This window comes from Rhinopithecus roxellana, chromosome 16 (assembly GCF_007565055.1).
Source record: "Rhinopithecus roxellana isolate Shanxi Qingling chromosome 16, ASM756505v1, whole genome shotgun sequence".
NCBI classification, from domain to species: domain Eukaryota; kingdom Metazoa; phylum Chordata; class Mammalia; order Primates; family Cercopithecidae; genus Rhinopithecus; species Rhinopithecus roxellana.
The window spans coordinates 70,586,995-70,612,330 of NC_044564.1; the positions used below are offsets into that span (position 1 = coordinate 70,586,995).

General features: G+C 41.6%; 1 protein-coding gene across 1 annotated transcript in view; it reads left to right on the forward strand.

The window, feature by feature from the left end:
• Positions 1-25,336, forward strand: part of ADAMTSL1 (ADAMTS like 1) — a 440,698-nt gene that overhangs the window by 244,488 nt on the left and 170,874 nt on the right. The window contains exon 15 of the mRNA XM_030920098.1: positions 2,431-2,560. Coding sequence (XP_030775958.1) covers positions 2,431-2,560 — 130 coding nt within the window. The remainder of the gene's footprint in view (positions 1-2,430; positions 2,561-25,336) is intronic.

The following is a 25,336-nucleotide window of genomic DNA, read 5'->3' on the forward strand; positions in this document are numbered from 1 at the left end:
ATCAACAGTTTCTTATGAAGTGTTTGGCTGTGTCATCATGCCATGAATTTCAAATGGCTCATCCGAGCTGCAACCAGGAGAACACCCTGCAGTCAGCATTACAGAATATAATGGAATAATTTGAATGTCTAATAGAAATCTCAAATGCTCCACCCTGAATTGGCCATGATATATTTAAATTAAATTTTGAAGCTCATAAACAATTTAGAAAAAAGAAAATATAAAGATACCATCACAGCCACAGGGTAAATATTGTGATTCATTTTTTATTTTTATTTATTTATTTTTGAGACGGCGTTTCGCTCTTCTCACCCAGGCTGGAGTGCAATGGTGTGATCTCAGCTCACTGCAACCTCCACCTCCTAGGTTTAAGCAATTCTCCTGCCTCAGTTTCCCGAGTAGCTGGGATTACAGGTGTGCATCACCACAGCTGGCTAATTTTGTATTTTTAGTAGAGATGAGATTTCACCATTTTGGCCAGGCTGGTCTCGAGCTCCTGAACTCAGGTCATCCGCCCACCCTGGCCTCCCAAAGTGCTGGGATTACAGGCATGAGCCACTGCGCCCGACTTTGTGATTTTTTTTTTTTTTTTTAATGTTTAATTTCTCAGACTTACAAGGAAGAAAGATGATTTGGACTCCGGTTGAGTCATTTTTTAAATGATGGTCTTCCTAAGTGGACTAGATTAATGTCACATCAGCCTAGCAGGTATTAGCCTATGATTGAGCTGATGACTTCTTGGAGAAACACAGGGTATGTAGGAGGAGAGCAGCATGATGGGTCAACTGTACTATACTAGGTAGTGTCTGATGAAGCAATGCAGAAAATAAAGCAAGGCAATATGTGTGTATTTATATATATTGCTAAGTACATGGATAGTCCCAGACTCTGCTATAACTATATATAAAGGTCTAGCTATAGATAGGTATCTTTAAATGTAAGTATCTTTATATACACAGCTATGTATGGCTGAAGGCAAATCAGTGAGAATGTCCTGTCTTGCCTCTTCACTTAAACTGAACTCTGCTGAAATGATTCCAGACAAACGCCTAGGTTATTCCTAAAGATCTCCAGGGAAGTAGATATGACAGCCTCTTCATGTTTTTAAATATTAAGTCTATTGGTCAGTGCTAAGGGCACAGCCATCCTCAGCTTTACCATTTACAGCTGTATGACCTTAAGCAGGTCTTTTCACCCTTCCCAGCCTGTTTTCTTATCTGTAAAATGGGGATAAAAATGCTGCTTACTTTGTGCAATTGTTGATGCATGCCAAGCTCTTAGCCTTGGTACCTGGTTAATAGTGGTCATCCTGTAAATGTTAGCTATTATTATGACTGGGCATCAAAATGAAATGTCTGGTTATTACATTGCTCATTTAAATGTCTCCACAAGGGGGCCAGGTGCAATGGCTCATGCCTGTAATCCCAACACTTTGGGAAGCCGAGGTGGGCAGATCACTTGAGGTCAGGAGTTCGAGACCAGACTGATCAGCATGGTGAAACCCCATCTCTACTAAAAACACAAAAATTAGCCGGCTGTGGTGGCACACACCTGTAATCCCAGCTACTCAGGAGGCTGAGGCAGGAGAATCGCTTGAACCCAGGAGGCAGAAGTTGCAGTGAGCTGAGATCGTGCCACTACACTCCAGCCTGGGTGAGATTCTGCCTTGAAAAACAATTAAAAAATAAAGTAAAATAAAAATAAGCATCTCCCCAAGGGCCCTGCAGACCACCTTGGAGAACTTCCCAGTGTGCCAGTCACTGCTCAAACTGCTGTTTCACTAACACTGAGTCAGGGCATGTGGGTGTCAGTGGAAAGGTTGTTTTCCATGGCTGTGGTTATTATGCATCTTATTCTCTTTCTTTGTTCCAACTTCCAAGGCTGCTGCCTTAGGTTACAAAAGAAATGAACCAGAATCAGAACGAAAAGAGCAAAGACTGGAGTCCTAGATTCAAGACCTCAAGAGCCTAGCAGTTTCCAGAATTCTGGATATAAAACATCACCTTGGGCCTCCCTTCCAAATACAATAAACTCCTATCGATTAAAATACAAGATGTGAAGTTCTTAGGCCCTTTTTTGTCACCCTGTGCTCCTTGTGCATTGAATTATCACGTTCCAGCATTGGTGGCATTAGCCTCGTGGCATTTTTTAAGCATTTCAAGAGTCTAGGTAGCAACCTTTCTTCTGTGGGGGAGTTGCCCTCCTCAAGGAGCATGCTCCCAGAGGCAGCAAGCTTATGAGTACTTTCTCCCAGCTCGAGTGATGCTTGACAAGATTGGCAGTCCCGGGCTTTAAACTGCCATCTCTGACATGCAGCGAGAGTCCTACAGATCACAGGGACCTCCCACCAGCTGCCTTGTCCACACTTCATCACTCCCCCACACACACAGCCACTTTGCACTCTGGCCTGACCGTGTGATTTGTACCCAGGTGTCCAGGAGGCTGTGGTGAGCTGCTTGAACAAACAGACTCAGGAGCCTGCTGATGAGAACCTGTGCGTGACCAGCCGCCGGCCCCCACAGCTCCTGAAATCCTGCAATTTGGATCCCTGCCCAGCAAGGTAAGGGATGTGTGGCCTGCCCTGCTGTCCAGGGGCACATACAGAACTGGGTGCATCTTTCAGTGGGCAAGACTGAAACACTTATTGTTACTCAGTGTTTTGAAAACCAATTAGCATCAGTTCAAACTTTTAGTCAAATCCACTTAAGTTTAATTGAAACCAGGGTTTTGGAATTCCAGCCCAATCAATGGTCATGCCAGAGTCTGGAAGATACCGTGCATGCACATGAGCCTGTGGCATGGCTGGTAGGTGTGTGTGCCACGCAGTTGCTTTCCCCTAAAGGGAACATGAGGTGACCACAGACTTCATGGGTTCTGCCACCTTTGAGCCTGTGTCCTAAGCATTCACACTATAGTAATGAACTGGTCTGTGAATTGCAAAATATAAGGACCTGAAGCAATTGGGTGGTATAGTTGATCCACTGTGAAATCTATATGCACACAGCATGCAGATTCATTATAGCATGCTCTGGCTGTGTGTGTGTCATTCCACATGCGTAAAATCAATTAGATCATTTCATTGTTCAGCCCTGCCTGGGTCTCATTATTATCCAAACTTGAGTCACAGCCTTGACTGAGTTAATCAATCCAATCACTGCTTCAGTCCGTACAATTTTATGGTGTCTTAAGAAACTTGCCTTCTAGATACTTCTTTTTGAGCAAATCTCATCTATGTGTTTGGAAGGGAGACATTTAAGAACCAAAGCCAGACTTTCAAATCTGCTGATGGAATGAAGAAATGTTGCTGAATAGGGTCAGATCCTAGATAAAAGGGGGAATGCTGATTTCAAATGATAGTTTTTCTCTTTCTGCAAAGTGTGTCATGTAAGAAGCAGTTAATAACTGTATTGTTGTCAGGCATTTACAGTAGTTTGCTGGTCATGCTGACGCACTGCTTGTATTATTTCCCAGCTGGCTAGATTCCTTTCTTTGGGACTTGGAGGGTACAGATCATAGTCCTCCTGCAATCAGATGGAGGCACATCCCATGGTGACACTTCTCCTGCTAGTCACCAGAGTTGTTCTGTATGATGATCTGAATGGTGGACAAGGGCATCCTCTCTTCAAATACAGAAGTTAAGAGGGCAACTCATGCCACATTCTCCAAGTCAACCAGAAAATCAGCCACTGCTTTGGAGAAGCACCCCACCGATGAGAACAGCAGTCAACAAGATAGAGTCCAAGTCAGGTCCAGTACATGAAATCCTGAGTAACCTCCTTTTCTATCCCTGCCCTACCTGGTTCCACATCTCTGTCCTAACTTCACAGCTCTCTAGTTGTTGAGCCTAAGTGCATGGGCAAAGGGCACAAACTTCTATTTGACTACAGTCCTGTCATCTAGGAAGAAGTGGTATCGATTCAGCATGGAAAGCCTGCCAGGTTCTTTGTCAGGCAGCCAAGAGGCCTGGCTTCTCATCCTGCTGTCACCAACTAGCTCTGTGGCATAGGGCAAGGTGTCTGCCCTTTATGTTTCCACATCTGCAAAGTGAACTGGTTGTACATGATGATCTGAGGTCACCATGACTTGCTCACATGTCCCGTGATTCTTTATTTTGGAGGCAGAAGCATTAAACAGCTGCTTCTGCTGTGTGCTAATGATTGCTGTAATTTCTGTTCTGCTTATTTGCCATTATTTGAAAAATATGCAAAAGGGTCTTTCTAACCACATTCCTATGTTGTAACAACACCCAAATGCTGAGGCAGTGCTGAGGAGTCAGTGCCTGGGACTTGCTTAAAACTGCTGGGACTCGTGGTCCCCAAATCCTTCTCTGAGCAGCAAAAGGAATAAGACATGAGATGTTACTTCTCATTCTCAGAGTACTAACTGTGGTTAAGTTAGATAAGGTTAGGTTATCCTGTGACCCTTTTGTTGACTCACAGGCAAGAACTGTTGTTGAGCTGAATGTATTTGCATTTGCTCCAGATAAACTCAGTTCTCTGATTTCCCAGGAGCCAACTGTCAAGCCAACAGGCAGGACCTCTCACTGGGCACAGCCAGGAGTTTCTTGGGTCGATCATACACGTTTAAACATTTGTAGAAGGTTGCTAATTATAACAATAAAGGGGACCAAATTATAATGGCCTAATCCCATCCCAGAGTCAAAATAGATTTTCCTTCTAAAAGTGATATTTGTATGGAGGTTCCTTTCCTGTGGAATATCTCACTCTGACGTTAGAGAAAAATCTCTTCTTCCCTTCTCCTGGTGTTCAATGTATACAGAAGAGAAAATGTGTTTGGTAGGAGCATAATAGTGTGTTGTTTTCCCACACAACCCACAACCTCTGTTCTGTTGGAAGCAATTTAGATCTTTAGTTCACAAGTCCTACCCCACACGGTTCAGCGTTCCCTGTACATTTTTGTGTATCTTCTGATGGGATGTAAGTTTCTAGACCGTGTCCTTTGGGGTCTTGGTCTGTGCTGCTATGCCTGTGTTTAAAAAAATACCATAGCATTTTCAGTGGGACATAACAAAATGACATTTCAAGTCTTAGCCGCTGGGCCTTTGTCTCTGAGAGGTCACCCCTTGGTTAAGATAAATAGCTTTCCCAGGTAGTCATTAGTCCCACTGAACACCAGTTAGGAAGCCACTTTTTTTCTTGTATGTGGTCAAAGTTATCAGATCACATGGAGAATACGAAAGGCCCCAGAGGGCAAGTCCAAACTGTTTAGCCAGGCTTTCTAAGGTTAAACTTGACTTCTCTTGACTCTGTGTGATGGCAGGGATTGTTTAGAAGCACATGTCTAACTTTAACCAGGTTTAGGCAGATATATCCTCATACCTGGTTATTCACGACAGGAAGATGTTTTCTTGAGCTGAAAGTATTCTGATTGTTCCAATTTGTATGTTTGTGTGCATGCAGTGCCTACATTTTTTAGAACACTTTTTAAAAATAGTTATTTTCTGTTTGAAGAGTACTAGATTTTAAAGTTCTTGCTATCAGCTTTATGTCTGAATCCTCCTTTCTATATTTCTGACACCTAGTATAATGTTTGACACATAGCAGATGCTTATTAAGTGTTTATTATATAAATGAGTATGAAGGACCAGGGCAAAATTTATAGGTAGCAGTGTTTGGACCATATTATCAATGACAGCTGGGAAGACCTCAGTGTTTTCTCTCCTCTGCATCCTCCTTATCCCTTCTCTCCCACCTTCCAGATGCAGTTGATCCTTTCCTTAAGCTTAAGGCTTTAAATGCCAACTTAAAACATAAATAGCCTCAGGATTGAATCTTTTTTTTTTTTCTTTTTCTTTTCTTTTGAGACAGAGTCTCACTCTGTTGCCCAGGCTGGAGTGCAGTGGTGAGATCTCAGCTCACTGCAAGCTCCGCCTCCCAGGTTCACACCATTCTCCTGCTTCAGCCTCCTGAGTAGCTGGAACTACAGGCACCCACCACCATGCCCAGCTAATATTTTGTATTTTTAGTAGAGACAGGGTTACACCGTGTTAGCCAGGATGGTCTCAATCTCCTGACCTCACGATCCGCCCACCTTGGCCTCCCAAAGTGCTGGGATTACAGGCGTGAGTCATCGCGCACGGTCAGGATTGAACCTTTTATGTTATCATGCATGTATGACAAAGTATCCCCCAAGTAAGGATACAAGGACAAGGTTTAATAGAAAAGAGAGGGAGAGGTGGAGGTTAAGTAAGTTGTAGGCATTACCTAGGGAGGAGTTTGATTGTCAGGAAAGATTGAAAGTAGTATATGGAAGACAGATGTTAATCCCTTCACAATTTTGCCTAAGATTAACCATAAGAAGTTAGGACCATTTTTGCTCGTGAGCTGCCAGTGAGAATTTTCCATGAAAGTTAATGAGTAATTTGTGTGTCTAGAAGCCATATCATCCACGCAATCCTTCAGTGGTGAAACCAGCTCAAGGGAGAAATGCCCAAAAAGGACCTAAGAGCAGTCATTAAAAAAGAAATCAGCCTCCCGTTCCTAATAAGGAGGTGTTCTGTGTTATTATTATACAAGGAATACATGAATATTCTCATTTTTAAAACGCAAGCACAACAGGAGTAATAAAAAAAAAAAGGTACACCTTCCCCTTTCACCACCATCTTCTTCAGTTCTAGTTCCTTCTTCTACCCAGAGATAGCCATTGTTAATGCTTTGCTTTATACTTCCAGATATTTTTCTATGAATTTATATACATATAAGAACATAAACAAATAGATAAAGCTTTTTCCCTTTGTAAATGGGATCTTACTGTGTGTATTGTTGGGAAACTTGATTTTGTCATTTAATATTATGCACTAAAAATCTTTTACATCCCTGAGACACCAAAATAAAAGAATCAGCACATTGATTTAGACCTGCTCTGTCACTTTCAGCTATCTGACCTTCAAGAGGCCATACACCTTTTGAATCCTCAATTTTCTCATCTCTGAAATAGGAACATAGTAGACACTCAGAAAAATTCATTATCTTCTCCTTTCTTTTCATTTTCAAACTAGTACTTCTAGTTTAAAAGAAAACATGATTTTTAAAAATTCAGGCCTTAAATTGTATTAGATGTTTTTATTTACCTAAAGTCTTAATAATTAAGCTTTAGTCTGGGTGCGGTGGCCCATGCCTGCAATCCCAGTACTTTGGGAGGCCAAGGCAGATGAATTGCTTAAGATCAGGAGTTCAAGACCAGCCTGGACAACATGGCAAAACTCTGTCTCTATAAAAAATACAAAAATTAGCTGGGCGTGTGTTGGTTGTGGGGTGCCTGTAGTCATACCTACTTGGAAGGCTAGAGTAGGAGGATCACTGAACCCAGGGAGGTCAAGGCTGCAGTGAGCTGTGATGACACTACTACACTCCAGGCTAGGTAACAGAATGAGACCCTGTCTCCAAAATAATAATAAGCTTTAACAACTATCTCCCTGGTTTACAATAGCAATGACAAGAGCAGCCCAAGGAAAAGCAGAAAGTACTACCTTTAAACAAAAGTGTATGACTGTTATTAATTATAGCATTTGATAGCCAGGCCAGTGTGTGTTGAAAAGATTTGGTAAACGTATGTGGAGGAGGGGAATGAAGTAAGCAATGAAAGCCAGATGCTGAAAATGAAGGAAATTCCAAGCAATTTCTGCAGCTTTGTTCTAACATACTTTTTAAACTAAACTTTTATTTCTGTGCAACAGAGAACAGCTGAGTGGTACAGAGTAGATAAACAGGGAAGGGGAAAAAAGCTCGTAATTCCAGGAACAGTACTTGGTTTCTGCCCTCCCCCTGCCCCAGCCGCAGTCTCTGTTCTCAGACCTAGGATGGTTCTTAGAACCAGCAAGAGCTATAAACGAAGCTTGAGAATCCCTGTTTGAAAGGAGAGAGTTAAGAAACACGTCTGAAAGGTCACAGAGTCTTCTCTTTAAAAGCATACTTCAGAATGCCTATTTTATTATACACTAACAAAATCCATGTATACTAGCAGCAAATGATTTTCAATTTCAAATTTTCTTTTATATTAGCTTACAATGGCTAGAGCAGAAGGTGCTGCCTTTTAACACAATCATATTTTAATTTATTTGATGGAGCTTTCAAAGCTTTGCATGTTCTTCCCCTGTGACAACTTGTTTTAAAGGTTACTGTTTCAACATGCTCTTGAAATATTGGTTTATCTTCTGTTGTACTCCTAAATTTCCATACGCTGCCTTTTGGCTCTGTCCATACTAACTTTTAAGTGCTTAAAGCAAAAGTACACCAGAGCTCACTGGCATCCACAGAAATTGAGTCCATATCCAGGCGCCTTTGAAGAGTTAATGCTGTTACTACTGCCTTCCCCTTGGTAAATTCAGATGTATCTTACACTGTCTCTCTCTCTTTTCTTCTGTTGATGGATAAGAACCTACCATAGCCTGTTCCTTAATAGTTGGGCCTGACTGGGCCAGTGAGAGTCTCTTTTGTTTCTCTAGTGGGACTGTATTAGCCCAGTGATCACAACTGTCCCCAGCAGCATTTTGACATCAACAAGAGTAAAGGTCGTATGTTTATTTGCCTCAGGGCTAAAATCTTCATTTTTCCTAAAGATATTCCTTTCCATGGTCATACATGGAAAGGAATATCTTTACATCACCTGTTACATCAGCCTCGAATCTATGAGAAATAAGCTTTGATGATATTAGAAATCGCTTTGAAGCCAGGCACGGTGACTCACGCCTGTAGTCCTACCACTTTTGGAAGCTGAGGTGGGTGGATCATCTGAGATCAGGAGTTCGAGACCAGCCTGGCCAACATGGCAAAAATATGTCTCTACTAAAAATGCAAAAATTGACCAAGTGTGGTGGCTAGCCCCTGTAATTCCAGCTACTCAGGAGGCTGAGGCAGGAGAGCCACTTGAACCCAGGAGGAGGTTACAGTGAGCCAAGATGGTGCCATTGCACTCCAGTCTGGGCAACAGAGTGAGACTCTGTCTCAAAATTAAATAAATAAATAAATAAATAAATAATAAAGACAATTGCCTTCCATGCATATATTTAGTTGCTGCATGAGTTTGGGGTGAAAATCAAGGGGTTAGATCTACCTTCCCATCATGTCACCTGAAAGCATATATGATATGACTCATTCTAGAGAGATAGAAACATCAGCATTAGGAAAATCCATGCAATTACATCCTGAGAGGGAAGCTTTTCTGGTTTCTTAACATCTATGTGATTGGACAGCACCTTAGACCACATAATTCTGCCTAGACTCTGGGAAATGCCTTAATATAGACCATTGGTTAGAGTTAACTTTCTGCACAAATGTTAAAGCAGACAGTGTTTTTGCATCCCAATTCAGGAAAATAAAACAAAAAAACAAATAACAAGCATCTTTGTGTCTGCTTGTATTTGGTTGTCAGGGATGACTAGAAGACAAACCCCTGTCCTAAAGGAGTTACCAGTTAATAGATGAAGAAGATTTCAAAACAGTAACTTCGTGAACAGGGCAAGCATGGAGTTTGGTGGAAGCTTGAGGCTGAGAGAAGGCTTCCTGGAGGAGGCAATGCCTGTGCTGAATGGTAAGGCATAAGTAGGAGTTACCCAAGTAAAGAAGGAAGATGTTGCAGGCAGAAGGAAAACCATGAGCACAAAATGAAGGACAAAAAATGGAAGCAAGTGTTAGAGAATGGACAGAGGTCAGATCCAGGAGAGTCCAGTATGCCAAGTTAAGTTGTTTAGACTTTATGTCCTGTGGGCATTGAAGAGCCATTCAAGGATATTAGCCAGGGGTGTGGAACCTTCAGATTTACTTAGAGAAAGATGACTCTCGCTGCTCATCCAAGAAAGCTAAACTGGTAATGAGGGTTAGCTTTTATCGTAGGCTTATTTCCTTTTTCTCATGTAGAGTCAAAAATAAAGAATGTGCTCTGTGTGATCTGAACCGTAACATTTTTTCATTGAAAAAGTAATGCCCTCCTGTCCCAGGTATGTTCACATTTTGTTTGTTCCCATGATCAACCCAGTGTGTGTTGACTTGGCCTAGCCACTTGGCAGGAGGAGGATACAGCCCCAAGGAAGGGTGTCAGGGCGTCATGAGCGGTGCAGCTGTCTGATCCCTGGCAACCCTTCCAGCTCTAATGTTCTGTGATTCTTTGAAGGAAATGATAATTATCCACAGAATTGAAACTTTTCAACAAAGAAGGAAAAATTAAATTCTAATCAGAAAAATACCTTGAGTCAAATTTAAGTTCCAAAGACAAAGCACCTCTATTAGTTACAAAACACGAACTGGCTTTAACTATAAAGAGTCACGAAAAGTCTGCAGGGAACAAGACTTACATGGCCATAAGAAAAATGTAGGTGAAAGCATTTAGGCAGCAAGGATGGTTCAACATTGAAATGCTAAATGTTTTTATAATGCCTTAATGGTGTTTGTTTATGTGTAAAGCGATACACATATCCTGTATCCCTCCATTTAGAATGTTATGATGCCCTTTAAGATAACGAGAATTTCTCTTCCTTTAGTCTCCATTGAACAAATGTCTATTGATGCCTGCTTTGTGCCAAGCATTGTGTGGGAGATACAGTAGTGAACAAGACCCACTTTGTTCCCTATAGCAGCCAAAGCCAGAGTTTGGGAATGGTCCTGGAGGGGTCACTCTATTTTCTAAATCTTGGATGCCTTAAGTGCTGCTCTTCTTAAGACACTTACTAAGTTAAACCTCCTGAGTTATTCACTCCACTAAGAGTTGATGTATCTGTACCAGTCATCAACCTCATTGTTCATAAGCACCATGAGAATGGAAATAGCACCACCAGATAGCTTTCTCCTGTGGATATGGTGATGCAACATTGGAGGTTTATAGCTCAAAACCTTCCACCTTACAAATCAATCAACAGTACTAACGTGGAGTTTCCCAAAATAAATCTTTGTTTTTTCTTTCAGTTTTTTGCTTTCCCTACAATCTAGTGTTTCCAAAGTCCTAAAGTAATAATTTAAGAGCAGGCAATAATTTGGCTGATGCTTTGAAATGATGATTATTGCTTCCTAAGTATACAAGATGCCTTCTTTGGAAATTTTGAGCAGAAGGCCTCATGAACAATTTGATGAGAAGAGTTTTTCTATTGACCTTTTAGTTAGAAATATGCTATATTACTGTGTTCCTTAAACTTGGAAAACAAAGTAGGAAAAAGACCTGAGAAAGAGATAGAGAAAAAGAGATGCTTAAGCGACATAAAAATGAGGGAATGAAAAAGAGAATGCTCTGATTTGTATCCAATAATCTGGCAGATGCAGTTCAGGAACAGTTCATACTTCTGAAAATATTATTCCTGTCATGGCGCCAGCCAAGGTTAGTCGGCTCTTAGGTTATCTACTGCAGGTGCAGAAAGATCTGTCACAAAGCAGAGCCCAGCCAGCTACCTTCTTTTTCATAGTGAATTCTTCCTTCATTCATGTCTTTTCCATTCCCTCTTTCTCTTCATCATTTTATCTAGTTATCTTTATCCAGGGCTGCAGTGCACTTTGGTGTTTATGTCAGGGGCACAGGAAACCTAAGGAAAGAATGATTGTTGCTGCATTAACACAGCTCCCAGACCCGTAGATGCTCATTACCTTCTCATGAGGCTTCAATTTTTACATGGGGAGTTGCCATCCTTGAGGCCTAGACAGGCACAGACACGGGCCGTAGGCTGCGTGCTAGAACAGCTGAAAGTGGTGCCTTCTCTGTAATTTACTGCTATCGACTCTGGTCACTGAGTGGGTAGACACAGACACCTTTTTGGCTGCCTAAAGGAACTACTATGTGATTCACACAGGTAGAAAGGGCCCTCTGCCCAAGTTGCCTGGAGCTTGACACTTACTCCACTATTAGTGATGCTGTTAAATACCAAGCCATGACTTACTTTGATCATATATATGCCTCTGGAAGAGATAGCTGATTGTTGTCTCATCATGGTGTTTCTTTTTTACCAGACATGATTTTTCCTAATGGGGGAATCTTGGCAATTTTTAAGAATGGGGAAACTTCAGTAGGACGAGACCAAGACGAGACTTGGCAACGCCAAAGCTAAATATTCCCCACCAGGAGTAGTGACACTGCCTGGAAAAAAAGAAATATCGTAGGGTTTTAAGATCAGACAGATGTTGGCTTTCTCACTTGCTCTGTAGCATGGGCTGGTGTATTAGGCTGTTCTCACATTGCTATAAACAAATACCTGAGACTAGGTAATTTATAAAGAGAAGAGACACTGGGCATAGTGGCTCATGTCTGTAATTCCAGCATTTTGGGAGACTGAGGTGGGAGGATCACTTGAGCCCAGGAGTTTGAGACCAGTCTGGGCAACACTGTGAAACCCTGTCTCTAAAAAGAATACAGAAATTAGCCGGCCATAGTGGCATGCACCTGTTGTCCCAGCTACTCGGGAGACTGAGGTGGGAGGATCACTTGAGCTCAGGAGGTCAAAGCTGCAGTGAGCCGTGAGTGCACCAGGCAGTCATGCAACTCAAAAAGAAAAAAATGGAGGAAAAGAGAAAAGAGGTTTAATTGGCTCACAGTTCTGCAGGCTGTACAGAAAGCATAGCAGCATCTGTTTTTGGAGAGGCCTCAGGAAATTTCCAATCATAGTGGAAGGCAGAGCAGGGGTAGGTACTTCACATGGTGAAAGTAGGAGCAAGAGGGAGAATGGGGAGGTGCTACACACTTTTAAATGACCAGATATCACAAGAACTCACTATCTTGACAGGAAGTGTGATCCTGAAATGAGCTGCTGTGTCCCAATGGCCGCAATGGCCTGGGATAAGGCAGGAAGAAATCAGGAAGCGTCTATGAATTGTGTTATTCCTAGCCAGTTGTCTCCTCTAATGTTTGTGGGAGAGAAGAAGGAGAAAGTGAGGAAGGAAAGAAGGAACAAAGAGAGTAAAGGAAAGAAAAGAAGGAAAAAAGGAAAAGCCACATCATGGTAGAGATAAGGCACAGGGTATCTTGCCCCCATATCCTTGCTGACCTTCACAGGTCATCTTTGAGCAAAGTATGGCCTCCCTCATAGCTTCTATTTATTAAGCACTTACAATATGCATGGCACTGTGCCCATCACTTTATATACATTGTTTTGATTAATCTTCCCCACAATCTTATAAGAGTGATTCCATTCCTATCCTAACTTTACAGCTGAGGAAACTGTCTTTACTGAGATATCTTGTAACTAGCCAGTGGCAGGTCCAAACTTGGAACAAGGTATGTTTAATTCCAAAGCAGTTACTGAGAGCCCGAGGCTGTCTGTCCCTCTGTCACTGTGTTTATAGATCCATCCATCATCCCGTCTGTCTCTCACACTGTCCTGGGTACCATGGTGTAAGCATGGGAATGACCTCAGTGTAAAGAACCAACTGTAGTCTCATAGCAGCTTACAACCTAGTCAACATCACAAGTTAACAAGGTCTGCTTCATCTCTATCAGATAACCTTCATCTTATACTCTGAGTTAACGAGAGTAGGACTAGGCTCTTCGTGAAAGTGAGCATTTGAAAGACAGTCAAAAATTCATTCGAGTACAGATTTCTCAGGGCAGAGCCCAACGCATAGGAAATGAAGCATACTAAAAGAGAAGTCTAGTAGACCTAAAGTGAATGTGTTCAAACCCACCACTGAATTATTAGGCAAAAAGCTCATATCCTGAAAAAAATATAAAGAAATACTAAGACATGCAGAAATGCATCCTTTGCTTATAAATCAGGAAGAAGCTTTGTATCTTTGCTCTGCCACTGGTCTAGCTTATGCTTCGGTGATGCTTGTTCATGTTGTACATTACCACCACCACCAGTGCCCCGACCACCACCCACCCACACACACACACTCTCTCTCTCTCTCCACCCCCCTACCCCACTTCTCTTCTCTTTCCCCAGGGCAAACCTGGGTCCTTGCCTCCTTTTCTGTGCTGCTCTCTTTCTGACTTTCCTAGTGCCTGTTCCCTCTCTCCCCTAAAGACTTGTTCTCAGTCACCTTGTCTTTTGACTACCCAAATTCCCAGCTGACCCTTCTCAGTCACTTGTACAGGGTACAGTCTTCTCACTTCTTTCAACTCTTTTTCTTCACTCTCCACCACCCCCATCCCCATTCAATTCAACTCAGCTAAGAATTAGGAAAAGAAAACTACCTAAACTAATTCACACTAAGGTGTAAATGACTGATTCCTAGCCCTTCATTCCAGCTGTGAGAGCATGGCTTCTGAGTCCCACAAATCAGTGTTAAAATCCAGTTCATATGATATGCTACCTCTTTGGCCTTGGGTGGGTTGTTGAACTTCTCAGAACTTCAGTTTCTTCCTCTTTAACCCCAGAGAGTGGTCGTGAGGATAAATGTGTTAAGCGCTCAGCACAGTGCCTAGCTCATACTAAGTACTCTATGAATGGTAATAGAGATTAGTTTTAGGTTTTGTAGGGGTTTTTATGTATCTTTGTAAGAAGCGGTCCTTGACTGGAGGATGTAGGTGATTTGTGTGCACTTTAGAAAACTGTGTTCTCACCTTTTTTCCTGAAGGAAAGACAGGCTCTGTTATAGAGGAAAGGTACTGCCCAGTCTAGACCAAGAATGCCCGGCCTTCATTATCTCTTCCTATTAGCTCTAATCCTTGGGAGGGTGGGCATTTTCTACTGGTTAAGAGAAAATCCAGCACAGTTCAGCAAACATTTATAAAATTCTTACTGTGTCATAGGTTCTGGAGAAACAATAAAGTCTAGGACATAGACCCTGCGCCAGGCACTAACAACTTACTAGGAAACTAATATACAAACAGATTGTTACAAGACAGACCCATAACAGTCATGTTAGAGATATCAACCAGTGTTTTATGGAAACACAGAGATGATGGATTCACCTAATCCAGGTTAGAGAAGGTGACCTTGAGAAGGTAACCACTGAGCTGAGTCTCTTGTTCTTAGAGCTAGTAAAATATTTTTTCTTAAAAATCGAATCACACATGTTATTGATCTACTAATTAGATATTCCCCCAGAGTCCCAATCCAGGCTTTTCAAGAAACTTCAGGGCAGTTTTGTGCCCTGCCTTCCGTCCCCTTTCAGTCTTCCAGGTAAGCCTAAAATTGCTTGATTCCACTGTATAAGAGTATCTCTAGTTACTCTCAATGACCAGGAATCTGATAGATTTGTGTCCTGTAACCACATAATGCAATAATCACTGTGCTGACTGTTAAAAATGGATCAAATTAACTTTTATGAAACCTCTGTCCCTATGGACAACACTGGAACTTGAAGCCTCACAATTTATCTATAGCTTTCATGTGTTCTCCAAGGTGCCATGCTGCCTCAGACACCTTTCATAGCTCAGGACATATGAGAGAGATCTAGAAGACAGGGCAATGTATTTATGTTGCATTTCAGGCAGTGGCGAAAAAGTATGGAAGATAGAAGGACCACATGGTTCATGCAATGCCAATGACTTGCCGTCTCCCTCAGTGGTAAACTCAAGAACTCTTCGGTTAGAATGTTTTGCAAAGTTTTCTGAGTTCTGTGAAACTAGGTGTTATAGAAGTACAAGATACTGAATTATTAGTCTCTCCTTATTTCTTCTTTTAGGGCATCCCTTCATCCCTTGCCACATGAGCTATTTCAGAGGGTTGGTTTTCAGAGCCCCACTATCTGATCGGTCTTCAAAATGCTTGCTTATTGTACAGATGTCATTGGAAGATTTGCTTAACACAGAGAAACAGCAGTGCTACAGAGATCTCTCAGATGTGAAATGGACATTCAAGTTGTTTTGAAGTTTAAAAAGTAAAAGTGTCAGGAAATGTATACTCTGGCATTAGTAAAACCCCACATGTCAAACATGGGTTACTCCTTTATTAGAGTCAAAGTGCAAATGGGAGGACACCGTAGATCATTACTGAATGTGCTCAGGATGCTCTTTGAGAAATCAGACTGCACCCTTTTTTTTTTCCTTTGGTCTTTTTTTTTTTTTTTTTGAGATAGGGTCTTGCTGTGTCGCCCAGACTGGAATGCAGTGGTATAATCATGGCTGACTGCAGCCTCAACCTCCTGGGCTCACAAAGCTTATGCCACTGATGCACTTGCTAGGGAAATTCTCTCAAATTAAAAAAAAAAAAAAAATCTTTGTAGATGGGCAACAGACCCCCCACCTCCTTCTACCATACTTTTCCTGCCTCAACTTTCTGCCTAGACTAGCATGCCAACAAAAATCAGAGAACATGATGAGCAGAGTTTGCACAATTTTAAGTTTCATCGTGCTGTAGAAAACCACAGAAGGAAATTGATGCAAGCAAGATATTTATTGATGTAAAACCACCATGACTAGACCATTTATCAATGCTCCTTTCATGAGAAAATGATGCCATAATTCTAATAGGGAGGAGAAGCTGATATGGAGTCAGATCTCCTTCACAAGATGTGCCCCACTGTCTAGTTTGACTCTGTGGCTTTTGGGGGTTAGGGAGCATAAATGGTAGGCCATTTGTTCACAAGTGAGGGGAGACAGTAAGATGACAGTCTGGGGGCCAGGAATGCTTCCATTTCTCTCTTCTTTTTTCTGTGTTACCTGCTAGGTACTACCATAGGCCTTGGGAAGGCACATCCCAGGCACACCTAGAAACACCTTATGTGAAAATGGATAGTGTCAGGCACTTTATCTTTAACTCAATAGAAGCTGACAATATAACTGACCCATGGTGGAGTGAAGTGAAACCACATGTGAGCGGGATTGACCCTCCCTTGATCTAGAAAAGAAAAAGTGCTGTTTTCCAGCTCACCCTTCCATACCTAACTCCTCCAGGAGGGATACTCTGCATGACAAGGTTGGCAACAGGTAGACTACTCTTTACCACACATGGTCTTACTGCAGTTGTGTGTTTATATGTGTGTAGAAAGTGGTCCCATGGATTATATTCCTTTCTCTTAACATATACAAAAATAACGTGTTGAAGTCTGATATATTTGAAGACAATATCTTGCTACGTTGTTTCATTCTCAAATGTGTAAAATTCTCTTTCCATTGTCTCTCTGTGCAGAGGTAAACTTTAAATGAAAGTCTACCCCAACGTTTATGCCATTTCCGTAGCTGTGTAATTATTTGCTACTTACCACATTTTGGGAGCCCCAAAACCCTCCTCTGTGAAGAGACTAGTATCTGAAATAGATGCGTTTTCTGAGTATCAAATGTGCCCACTTGTCCACATAGAACTCTCTCTGCCTGAAAGGCCAATTAGAAAGGTAAAGTACAGGCCGGGCGCGGTGGCCCACGCCTGTAATCCCAGCACTTTGGGAGGCCGAGGCAGGTGGATCACCTGAGGTCAGAGGTTTGAGACCAGACTGACCAACATGGAGAAACCTTGTCTCTACTAAAAATACAAAAATTAGCCGGGCATGATGGCACATACCTGTAATCCCAGCTACTCGGGAGGCTGAGGCAGGAGAACCGCTTGAACCCGGGAGGTGGAGGTTGCAGTGAGCTGAGATCATGCCATTGCATCCAGCCTGGGCAACAAGAATGAAACTCTGTCTCAAAAAAAAAAAGTGAAGTACAAGGAAGATTTCCACTCCAGGGCCCCATGCCCACGCCAGATAATATGGATGAATCACGTCACTTCACTAGTGAGTCCATGATCTTCAAGTGGCCTTGGGATTCCTTCACTTCTAGTGATTGAGGGATCATGGTCACATGAAGAACTTGGTGCATGCCAAACTCTCATCACTTCCCAATAGGCTTTATTAGCACTATTAGTCCTATCAATACCAAAAGATCATATGACTTCATTCTTTACATTCCAAAAAACCAGAATGGTAAGAAGTTTAGCTGACAGATGTATCTGGAATCTCACAATTTGACCAGTGAGTCGCCCTTAGTGACTAGGGTTGTAGAATCCCAGAATGTAATTCAGTTAAATCCTCCCATTTTATCTGTGAGAAAAGAGAGACCAGAGGTATTAAGCCACTTGTCCAAATAGACACTGGCTGGCAAAGCTCAAAGCCTGAAAAGTAATGTTTTCCAATTTCGAGCTCAGTGTTTATCATGAACCAGAAGAACCAAGAGCTACTTTAGTGATTCAGAATGTAGTGTCTAGAACCAGACTTCCTGAGTTCAAATTCTGGTTCCACCACTCACTGTGTCTTTAAGCAAGTCACTTAACCCCTCTCTGTCCTCAGTTGCTTATCTATAAGATAAATATTTTTGTTGTTGTTGTTGTTGTTGTTGTTGTTGTTGTTGTTGTTGAGACGGAGTCTCGCTCTGTCACCCAGGCTGGAGTGCAGTGGCCGGATCTCAGCTTACTACAAGCTCCGCCTCCCGGGTTTACACCATTCTCCTGCCTCAGCCTCCCGAGTAGCTGGGACTACAGGCGCCTGCCACCTCGCCCGGCTAGTTTTTTGTATTTTTAGTAGAGACGGGGTTTCACCGTGTTAGCCAGGATGGTCTCGATCTCCTGACCTCGTGATCCGCCCGTCTCGGCCTCCCAAAGTGCTGGGATTACAGGCTTGAGCCACCGCGCCCGGCCAAGATAAATATTTTTAAAAGTACCTACCTCATAGGGGTTTTGTGCAGATAGATGAATTAATATATGTAAAGCATTTTTGTGAGTTCCTGGTTATTTAAGAATAGATTCTATATTCGAGTGTTTCAATTGATAAAATGCACTAAGAGCTGGACTCATGTGATAGAATAGGGGACCCAGATGGTCACTAGACATCATATATTTTTCACTAGGATAAGAAAGGATTTTCTTACAACCCTGCTGTGAGAAGTTTTGCGCTTTCTCTATATTTTAGTCTTTAAAACTATGGAAAGGAATTGAGTATGATATGCAGTTACCCCAGGTAAAAATCTTCTGTGCTTTCAAACATGTTCTTAGCCATCAATAAGAAAAGCATTCCTTGCTATTTGAGAGGGAAGAGTAGAGGGTAAGAGGTCAACTAGACAACAAGAGTGGGAAAGAAAGAAGATGGTTGCATTCATAAAGCTTGAGGATTTTTCTAGTGATTTAGTATAAATGAATGATAGTCAAGAAATAGGAATTCATCTGACCTCTGTGTGGCTTGGGGTAAAAACACTCTCCATGGTTTTCGTTTGCAAGTTGTGTGTAATCCAGTGTTCTTATTCAGAATCTAGTTGCTGGGTTGCCCCCACTGTTTCTGTTTTTCTAGCTGGAAAAATAGATAATCTGCTCTGAGGGTCAGAGGGCAACTAGAAAATTCTCTGTAGCCTAAGAATGTGAGGCTGCATGAAGCAAAACAGTGAACTATTGTAAATGTGGGAGGCAAGCAAAATTAAATAGAAAAACAGTTACTCTAACTTGGGCATAGCAATAGCCGTAATTCTAAGCATAAGCAAAAAGGAACTCCAAAGACAAATTCTTTCTATTTTTCTCTCTTGTGTATGAGAAATAATATTATAACAACAATGATAGCAATAATAATGGTGGCAGCTACCACATGGTATTTTGTTTCCAACACCTGTACAAGCTAGAGGCTAGCAGGGAAAAACACGATTACAAACTCTGGAGTGAGACTACTTAGGGTCAAATCCTGGATATCTTACAACTAGCTATGTGAACTCAGCCAAGTTACTTCAATTGCCCTATATATAAAACGGCATAATAATAGTACCTAGATCTTAGGGTTGCCATGAGGATTAAATGAATTAGTACATGTGAAGTTCTTACAGCAGTACCCAGCACATAGCAAGCACCCAATAACTACTGGAAGCTATTATTGTAATTACTGTTATTGTCCTTATTTTATAGATAAGCGAGTTGGCATTCAAAGAGGGTAACTTTCCCAAGGTCATAAAACACAGATGGAAGTGGATGGTATGTTGAAATTCAAAGTTCTGGGGCAGTCTGGTGCTTGACATTATGCTCACGTGTCTCCTACTTAGTAAATATAACTTAGGGATTTAGGCCAATTCATCAGTTCTATCAGATCCAAGTGTGTTTAAAAATAGTGTCCCAGGGATAAAAGTCCTAGCAATAAATGAGAATCATGGATAATCAAAAACAAATGAGGGATTTAATAAGCCAATATAAATCCTAATGTGAGGGTTTCAATTTATTCAGGCTTCAGCCTGATAATAATCCCTTAACTCGCCCTAAGATACCAAAACATCAAAGAGTAAAACATGCATTCTACATGAAGAGATCTTTGAACCTAACTTGAAAAATCAGTTTAGGTCATTTTTGTGTGGTCATATATAAAAACATTTGTGGAAAGCCTCATTCTCACTCCCCAAGTCAACACCCTTCAGGGCTAGAAAGTACATGGGCTGCTGTTCCCCACATCATGTGAATAGAACATCTGTGTGAATAGGAAGCCTGTGCAAACAGCAGGCACTGCCCACAGGGGTGTGTATGTGTGTGCATCAGGCATATGCATGTATGTCAATGTCTGTGTGTATATGTGTGTCCATGTCTTCTACTGTCTGTGTGTGTGTGTGTATGTGCGTGTGTGTGTGTGTGTGTGTGTCTCCCCAGCCCTGAGAGAATTAATCACCCCTGCATCAATAGCTAGCTGCTTCCTCTCCTGTCTTCTCACATATCAATCTCCTGAGACAGAGACAGGGAGATCTCTCCAGGGGAAATGGCTTCATCTTTTGCATTCCTCTGCCAAGCCAGGCTTAAATTGGTTTCATGGTCTGCTTAAGCAGGGTAGAGGGCCTACTTGAAGCACCATGTCACCCTGTGCCATGTCCTGCCAAACTTCTCACTAAGGCTGGCAAATCTCGGGACAGACAGGAAAAGAGCCTGCTGGCCATTCCAGCACTCAGAGGATTAGGGGAGGTCAAGAAGCCTAATCCGTGAGGCTGTGATTTTGAAGGATAGTGAGCTGAAGTCACCTTGGTCATTAAGGGTTTGGCTGCCCAAATCACCTCTGCTTCCCAGTCTCCCCCGCCCCCACCCACCCCTACGTAATTACATCGAGGAGAGAAGAGAGGAGCAAGAAGTAGAGTTTTCCATGGATTTGTTAGGCTTTCTACTCAATGTTGTTTCTTTCTTTTTCTTTTTCTCTTTTCTTTTCTTTTTTTTTTTTTTTTTTTTTTTTTTTGAGAGGAGTCTCCCTCTGTCACCCAGGCTATAGTGCAGTGGTGCGATCTTGGCTCACTGCAGCCCCACTTCCCCAGTTTCAGCAATTCTCCTGCCTCAGCCTCCCAGGTAGCTGGGATTATAGGCACGCACCACCACACCCGGCTAATTTTTATATTTTTAGTAGAGACTGGGTTTCACCATGTTGGCCAGGCTGGTCTCAAACTCCTAACCTCTGATGATCTGCCCACCTTGGCCTCCCAAAGTGCTAGTGTTACAGGTATGAGCCACCACACTCAGCCTCAATGTACTTTCTAGTCCTGAGCATGGGAATTTCAAAATCCCAGTTCCCTGAATGCTTCATGGAAGCATTCTTATACCTCATTCAGCCTGGAATACCTTCTTTTTACTTCTGCCTTTCCCTGGCTACCACTTATTCACCTGTCAAGACTCAATTTGGATATCACCATCTTGAGGAAGCCATTGATGATACTACCTCATTCCTCTCAACTCCCAATCTGTGATTCTGTCTTAGATTGGGCTTATCTGCTTCATAGACTAGACTCTGTGCCCCAAGCAAATAGGGTTGAGGTCTGACTCATTTACTACTCTGTCTCCTTACATAAAGCCTGGCAAACAAAAAGTGTTCAATAAATACTAATTAAATGGATAAATAATGAATAGTATTTGTTACAGCATCTTATGGTTGTCTCTAAAAACTCTTAAAATCAAGAATATTTTGAAAATCTGTGTGTCCCAATCATTCAGCATACTTCTCAGTACATACCAGATTTTCAACAAGTAAATGCATAAATACAAGTACATATACACATGTGAGTGACTGAATAGATGGATAGAATTAAAAATGAAGTCTGTAAGACTGCAAAGACAATTATCATGAAAGAAAAGAGGAGGCAGAATCTTATAGAAGATAATAGAATCAAAACCATAGATCCTGACATAAAGACTGGCCTTCCTAGGCATTTCACTTGTAGAGAAAACTCATGAATATAAATGTCCAGAAAGATTTCTATTTGCAATGTAAATAGATGGATTAAAAACTACTCACAAGAACTAACTCAAGAGAGTGTATTAATCTGCTGGGCCTACTATAACAAACATACTGGGTGGCTTAGAATAATAGAAATGTATTCCAAGACTAGTGTCTGAAATCAAAGTGCAGACAGGGCCATGTTCCCTCTAAAACCTGTAGGACTAGGGGCCTTCCTTGCCTCTTCCTATCTTCTGATGGTCTGCCAGCAATCTTTAGCATCTGTCAGCCTGTGAATGTATCCCTCTAATCTTCCTTTGCATGGCTATCTTCCCCTCTGTGAATCTATGAATTTGCTTCCAGCTTTTCTTGTCTAGGGTGTTCTTCATGTTCCTACTTCAAAGTCAAGGTCTGATTCAAGCCCTTCCTCTTCCAGCAGTGTTGCCCTCACCATCTCAACTCATTCAACTCAAGCCTCCTTGCAATTTGATTAGATTTACTGCCTTTTACATTCTACAGTACTTCCTATGTAGCTATTCTAAGTAGAGTGCTACAGCATCTTATCTGATGCACAGCCATCTTCCCCTCTGTGCATCTGTCATGGTGTCCAAATTTCCCCTTTCATAAGGATACCATTCCTATTGGATTAGGATCCACCCTAGGAACCTCATTTTATTTTCTTTTTTTTCTTTTTTTTTATTATTATACTTTAAGCTCTAGGGTACATGTGCACAAGGCGCAGGTTTGTTGCATATGTATACATGTGCCATGTTGGTGTGCTACACCCGTTAACTCATGATTTACATTAGGTATATCTCATAATGCTATCCCTCCCCCCTCCCCCCTCCCCACAATAGGCCCCGGTGTGTGATGTTCCCCTTCCTGTGTCCAAGTGATCTCATTGTTCAATTCCTACCTATGAGTGAGAACACGTGGTGTTTGGTTTTCTGTTCTTGCAATAGTTTGCTCAGAATGACGGTTTCCAGCTGCATCCATGACCCTACAAAGGACACGAACTCATCCTTTTTTATGGCTGCGTAGTATTCCATGGTGTATGTGTGCCACATTTTCTTAATCCAGTCTGTCACTGATGGACATTTGGGTTGGTGGAGGTTACAGTGATCCCATAAGCTCTATAAAGACAAGGATTTGGTATTTTCATTGCTTTAATTCCCAGCATTTAAAACGATGTTTGAGACCCTGTCATAAGTTACTAATATACCAGTAGTAATTTTTATTTTTTAAAAAAAATTTTAATTATATTTTAAGTTCTAGGGTACACGTGCACAACGTGCAGGTTTGTTACATATGTATACATGTGCCATGTTGGTGTGCTGCACCGATTAACTCGTCATTTACATTAGGCATATCTCCTAATGCTATCCCTCCCCACCCCTCCCCACAATGGGACCCGGTGTGTGATGATCCCCTTCCTGTGTCCAAGTGGTCTCATTGTTCAGTTCTCACCTATGAGTGAGAACATGCGGTGTTTGGTTTTCTGTTCTTGTGATAGTTTGCTGAGAATGATGGTTTCCAGCTGCATCCATGTCCCTACAAAGGACACGAACTCATCCTTTTTTATGGCTGCATAGTATTCCATGATGTATACGTGCCATATTTTCTTAATCCAGTCTGTCACTGATGGATATTTGGGTTGATTCCAAGTCTTTGCTATTGTGAATAGTGCTGCAATAAACATACGTGTACATGTGTCTTTATAGCAGCATGATTTATAATCCTTTGGGTATATCCCCAGTAATGGGATGGCTGGGTCAAATGGTATTTCTAGTTCTAGATCCTTGAGGAATCGCCACACTGTCTTCCACAATGGTTGAACTAGTTTACAGTCCTATTTCTCCACATCCACTCCAGCACTTGTTGTTTCCTGATTTTTTAATGATTGCCATTCTAACTGGTGTGAGATGGTATCTCATTGTGGTTTTGATTTGCATTGGTCTGATGTCGAGGGATGATGAGCACTTTTTCATGTGTCTGTTGGCTGTATGAATGTCTTCTTTTGAGAAGTGTCTGTTAATATCCTTTGCCCACTTTTTGATGGGGTGGTTTGTTTTTTTCTAGTAAATTTGTTTGAGTTCTTTGTAGATTCTGGATTGCAAAATGTTCTCCCATTCTGTAGGTTGCCTGTTCACTCTGATGGTAGTTTCTTTTGCTGTGCAGAAGCTCTTTAGTTTAATTAGATCCCATTTGAGAATTTGGGCTTTTGTTGCCGTTGCTTTTGGTGTTTTAGATATGAAGTCCTTACCCATGCCTATGTCCTGAATGGTATTACCTAGGTTTTCTTCTAGGGTTTTTATGGTTTTAGGTGTAACATTTAAGTGTCTAATCCATCTTGAATTAATTTTCATATAAGGAGTAAGGAAAGGATCCAGTTTCAGCTTTCTACTTATGGCTAACCAATTTTCCCAGCACCATTTATTAAATAGGGAATCCGGTCCCCATTTCTTGTTTTTGTCAGGTTTGTCAAAGAAAGATCAGATGGCTGTAGATGTGTGGTATTATTTCTGAGGGCTCTGTTCTGTTCCATTGGTCTATATCTCTGTTTTGGTACCAGTACTATGCTGTTTTGGTTACTGTAGCCTTGTAGTATAGTTTGAAGTCAGGTAGCGTGATGCCCCCAGCTTTGTTCTTTTGGCTTAGGATTGTCTTGGCAATGCAGGGTGTTTTGTGGTTCCATATGAACTTTAAAGCCGTTTTTTCCAATTCTGTGAAGAAAGTCATTGGTAGCTTGATGGGGATGGCATTGAATCTACAAATTACCTTGGGCAGTATGGCCATTTTCACAATATTGATTCTTCCTATCCATGAGCATGGAATGTTCTTCCATTTGTTTGTGTCCTCTTTTATTTCACTGAGCAGTGGTTTGTAGTTCTCCTTGAAGAGGTCCTTTACATCCCTAGCTCTTATTATTTTGAGATACGTTCCATCAATACTGAATTTATTGAGAGTTTTTAGCATGAAGGGCTGTTGAATTTTGTCAAAGGCCTTTTCTGCATCTATTGAGATAATCATGTGGTTTTTATCTTTGGTTCTGTTTATATGCTGGATTACGTTTATTGATTTGCATATGTTGAACCAGCCTTGCATCCCAGGGATGAAGCCCACTTGATCATGGTGGATAAGCTCTTTGATGTGCTGCTGGATTCGGTTTGCCAGTATTTTATTGAGGATTTTTGCACTGATGTTCATCAGGGATATTGGTCTAAAATTATGCTTTTTTGTTGTGTCTTTGCCAGGCTTTGGTATCAGGATGATGTTGGTCTCATAAAATGAGTTAGGGAGGATTCCCTCTTTTTCTATTGATTGGAATAATTTCAGAA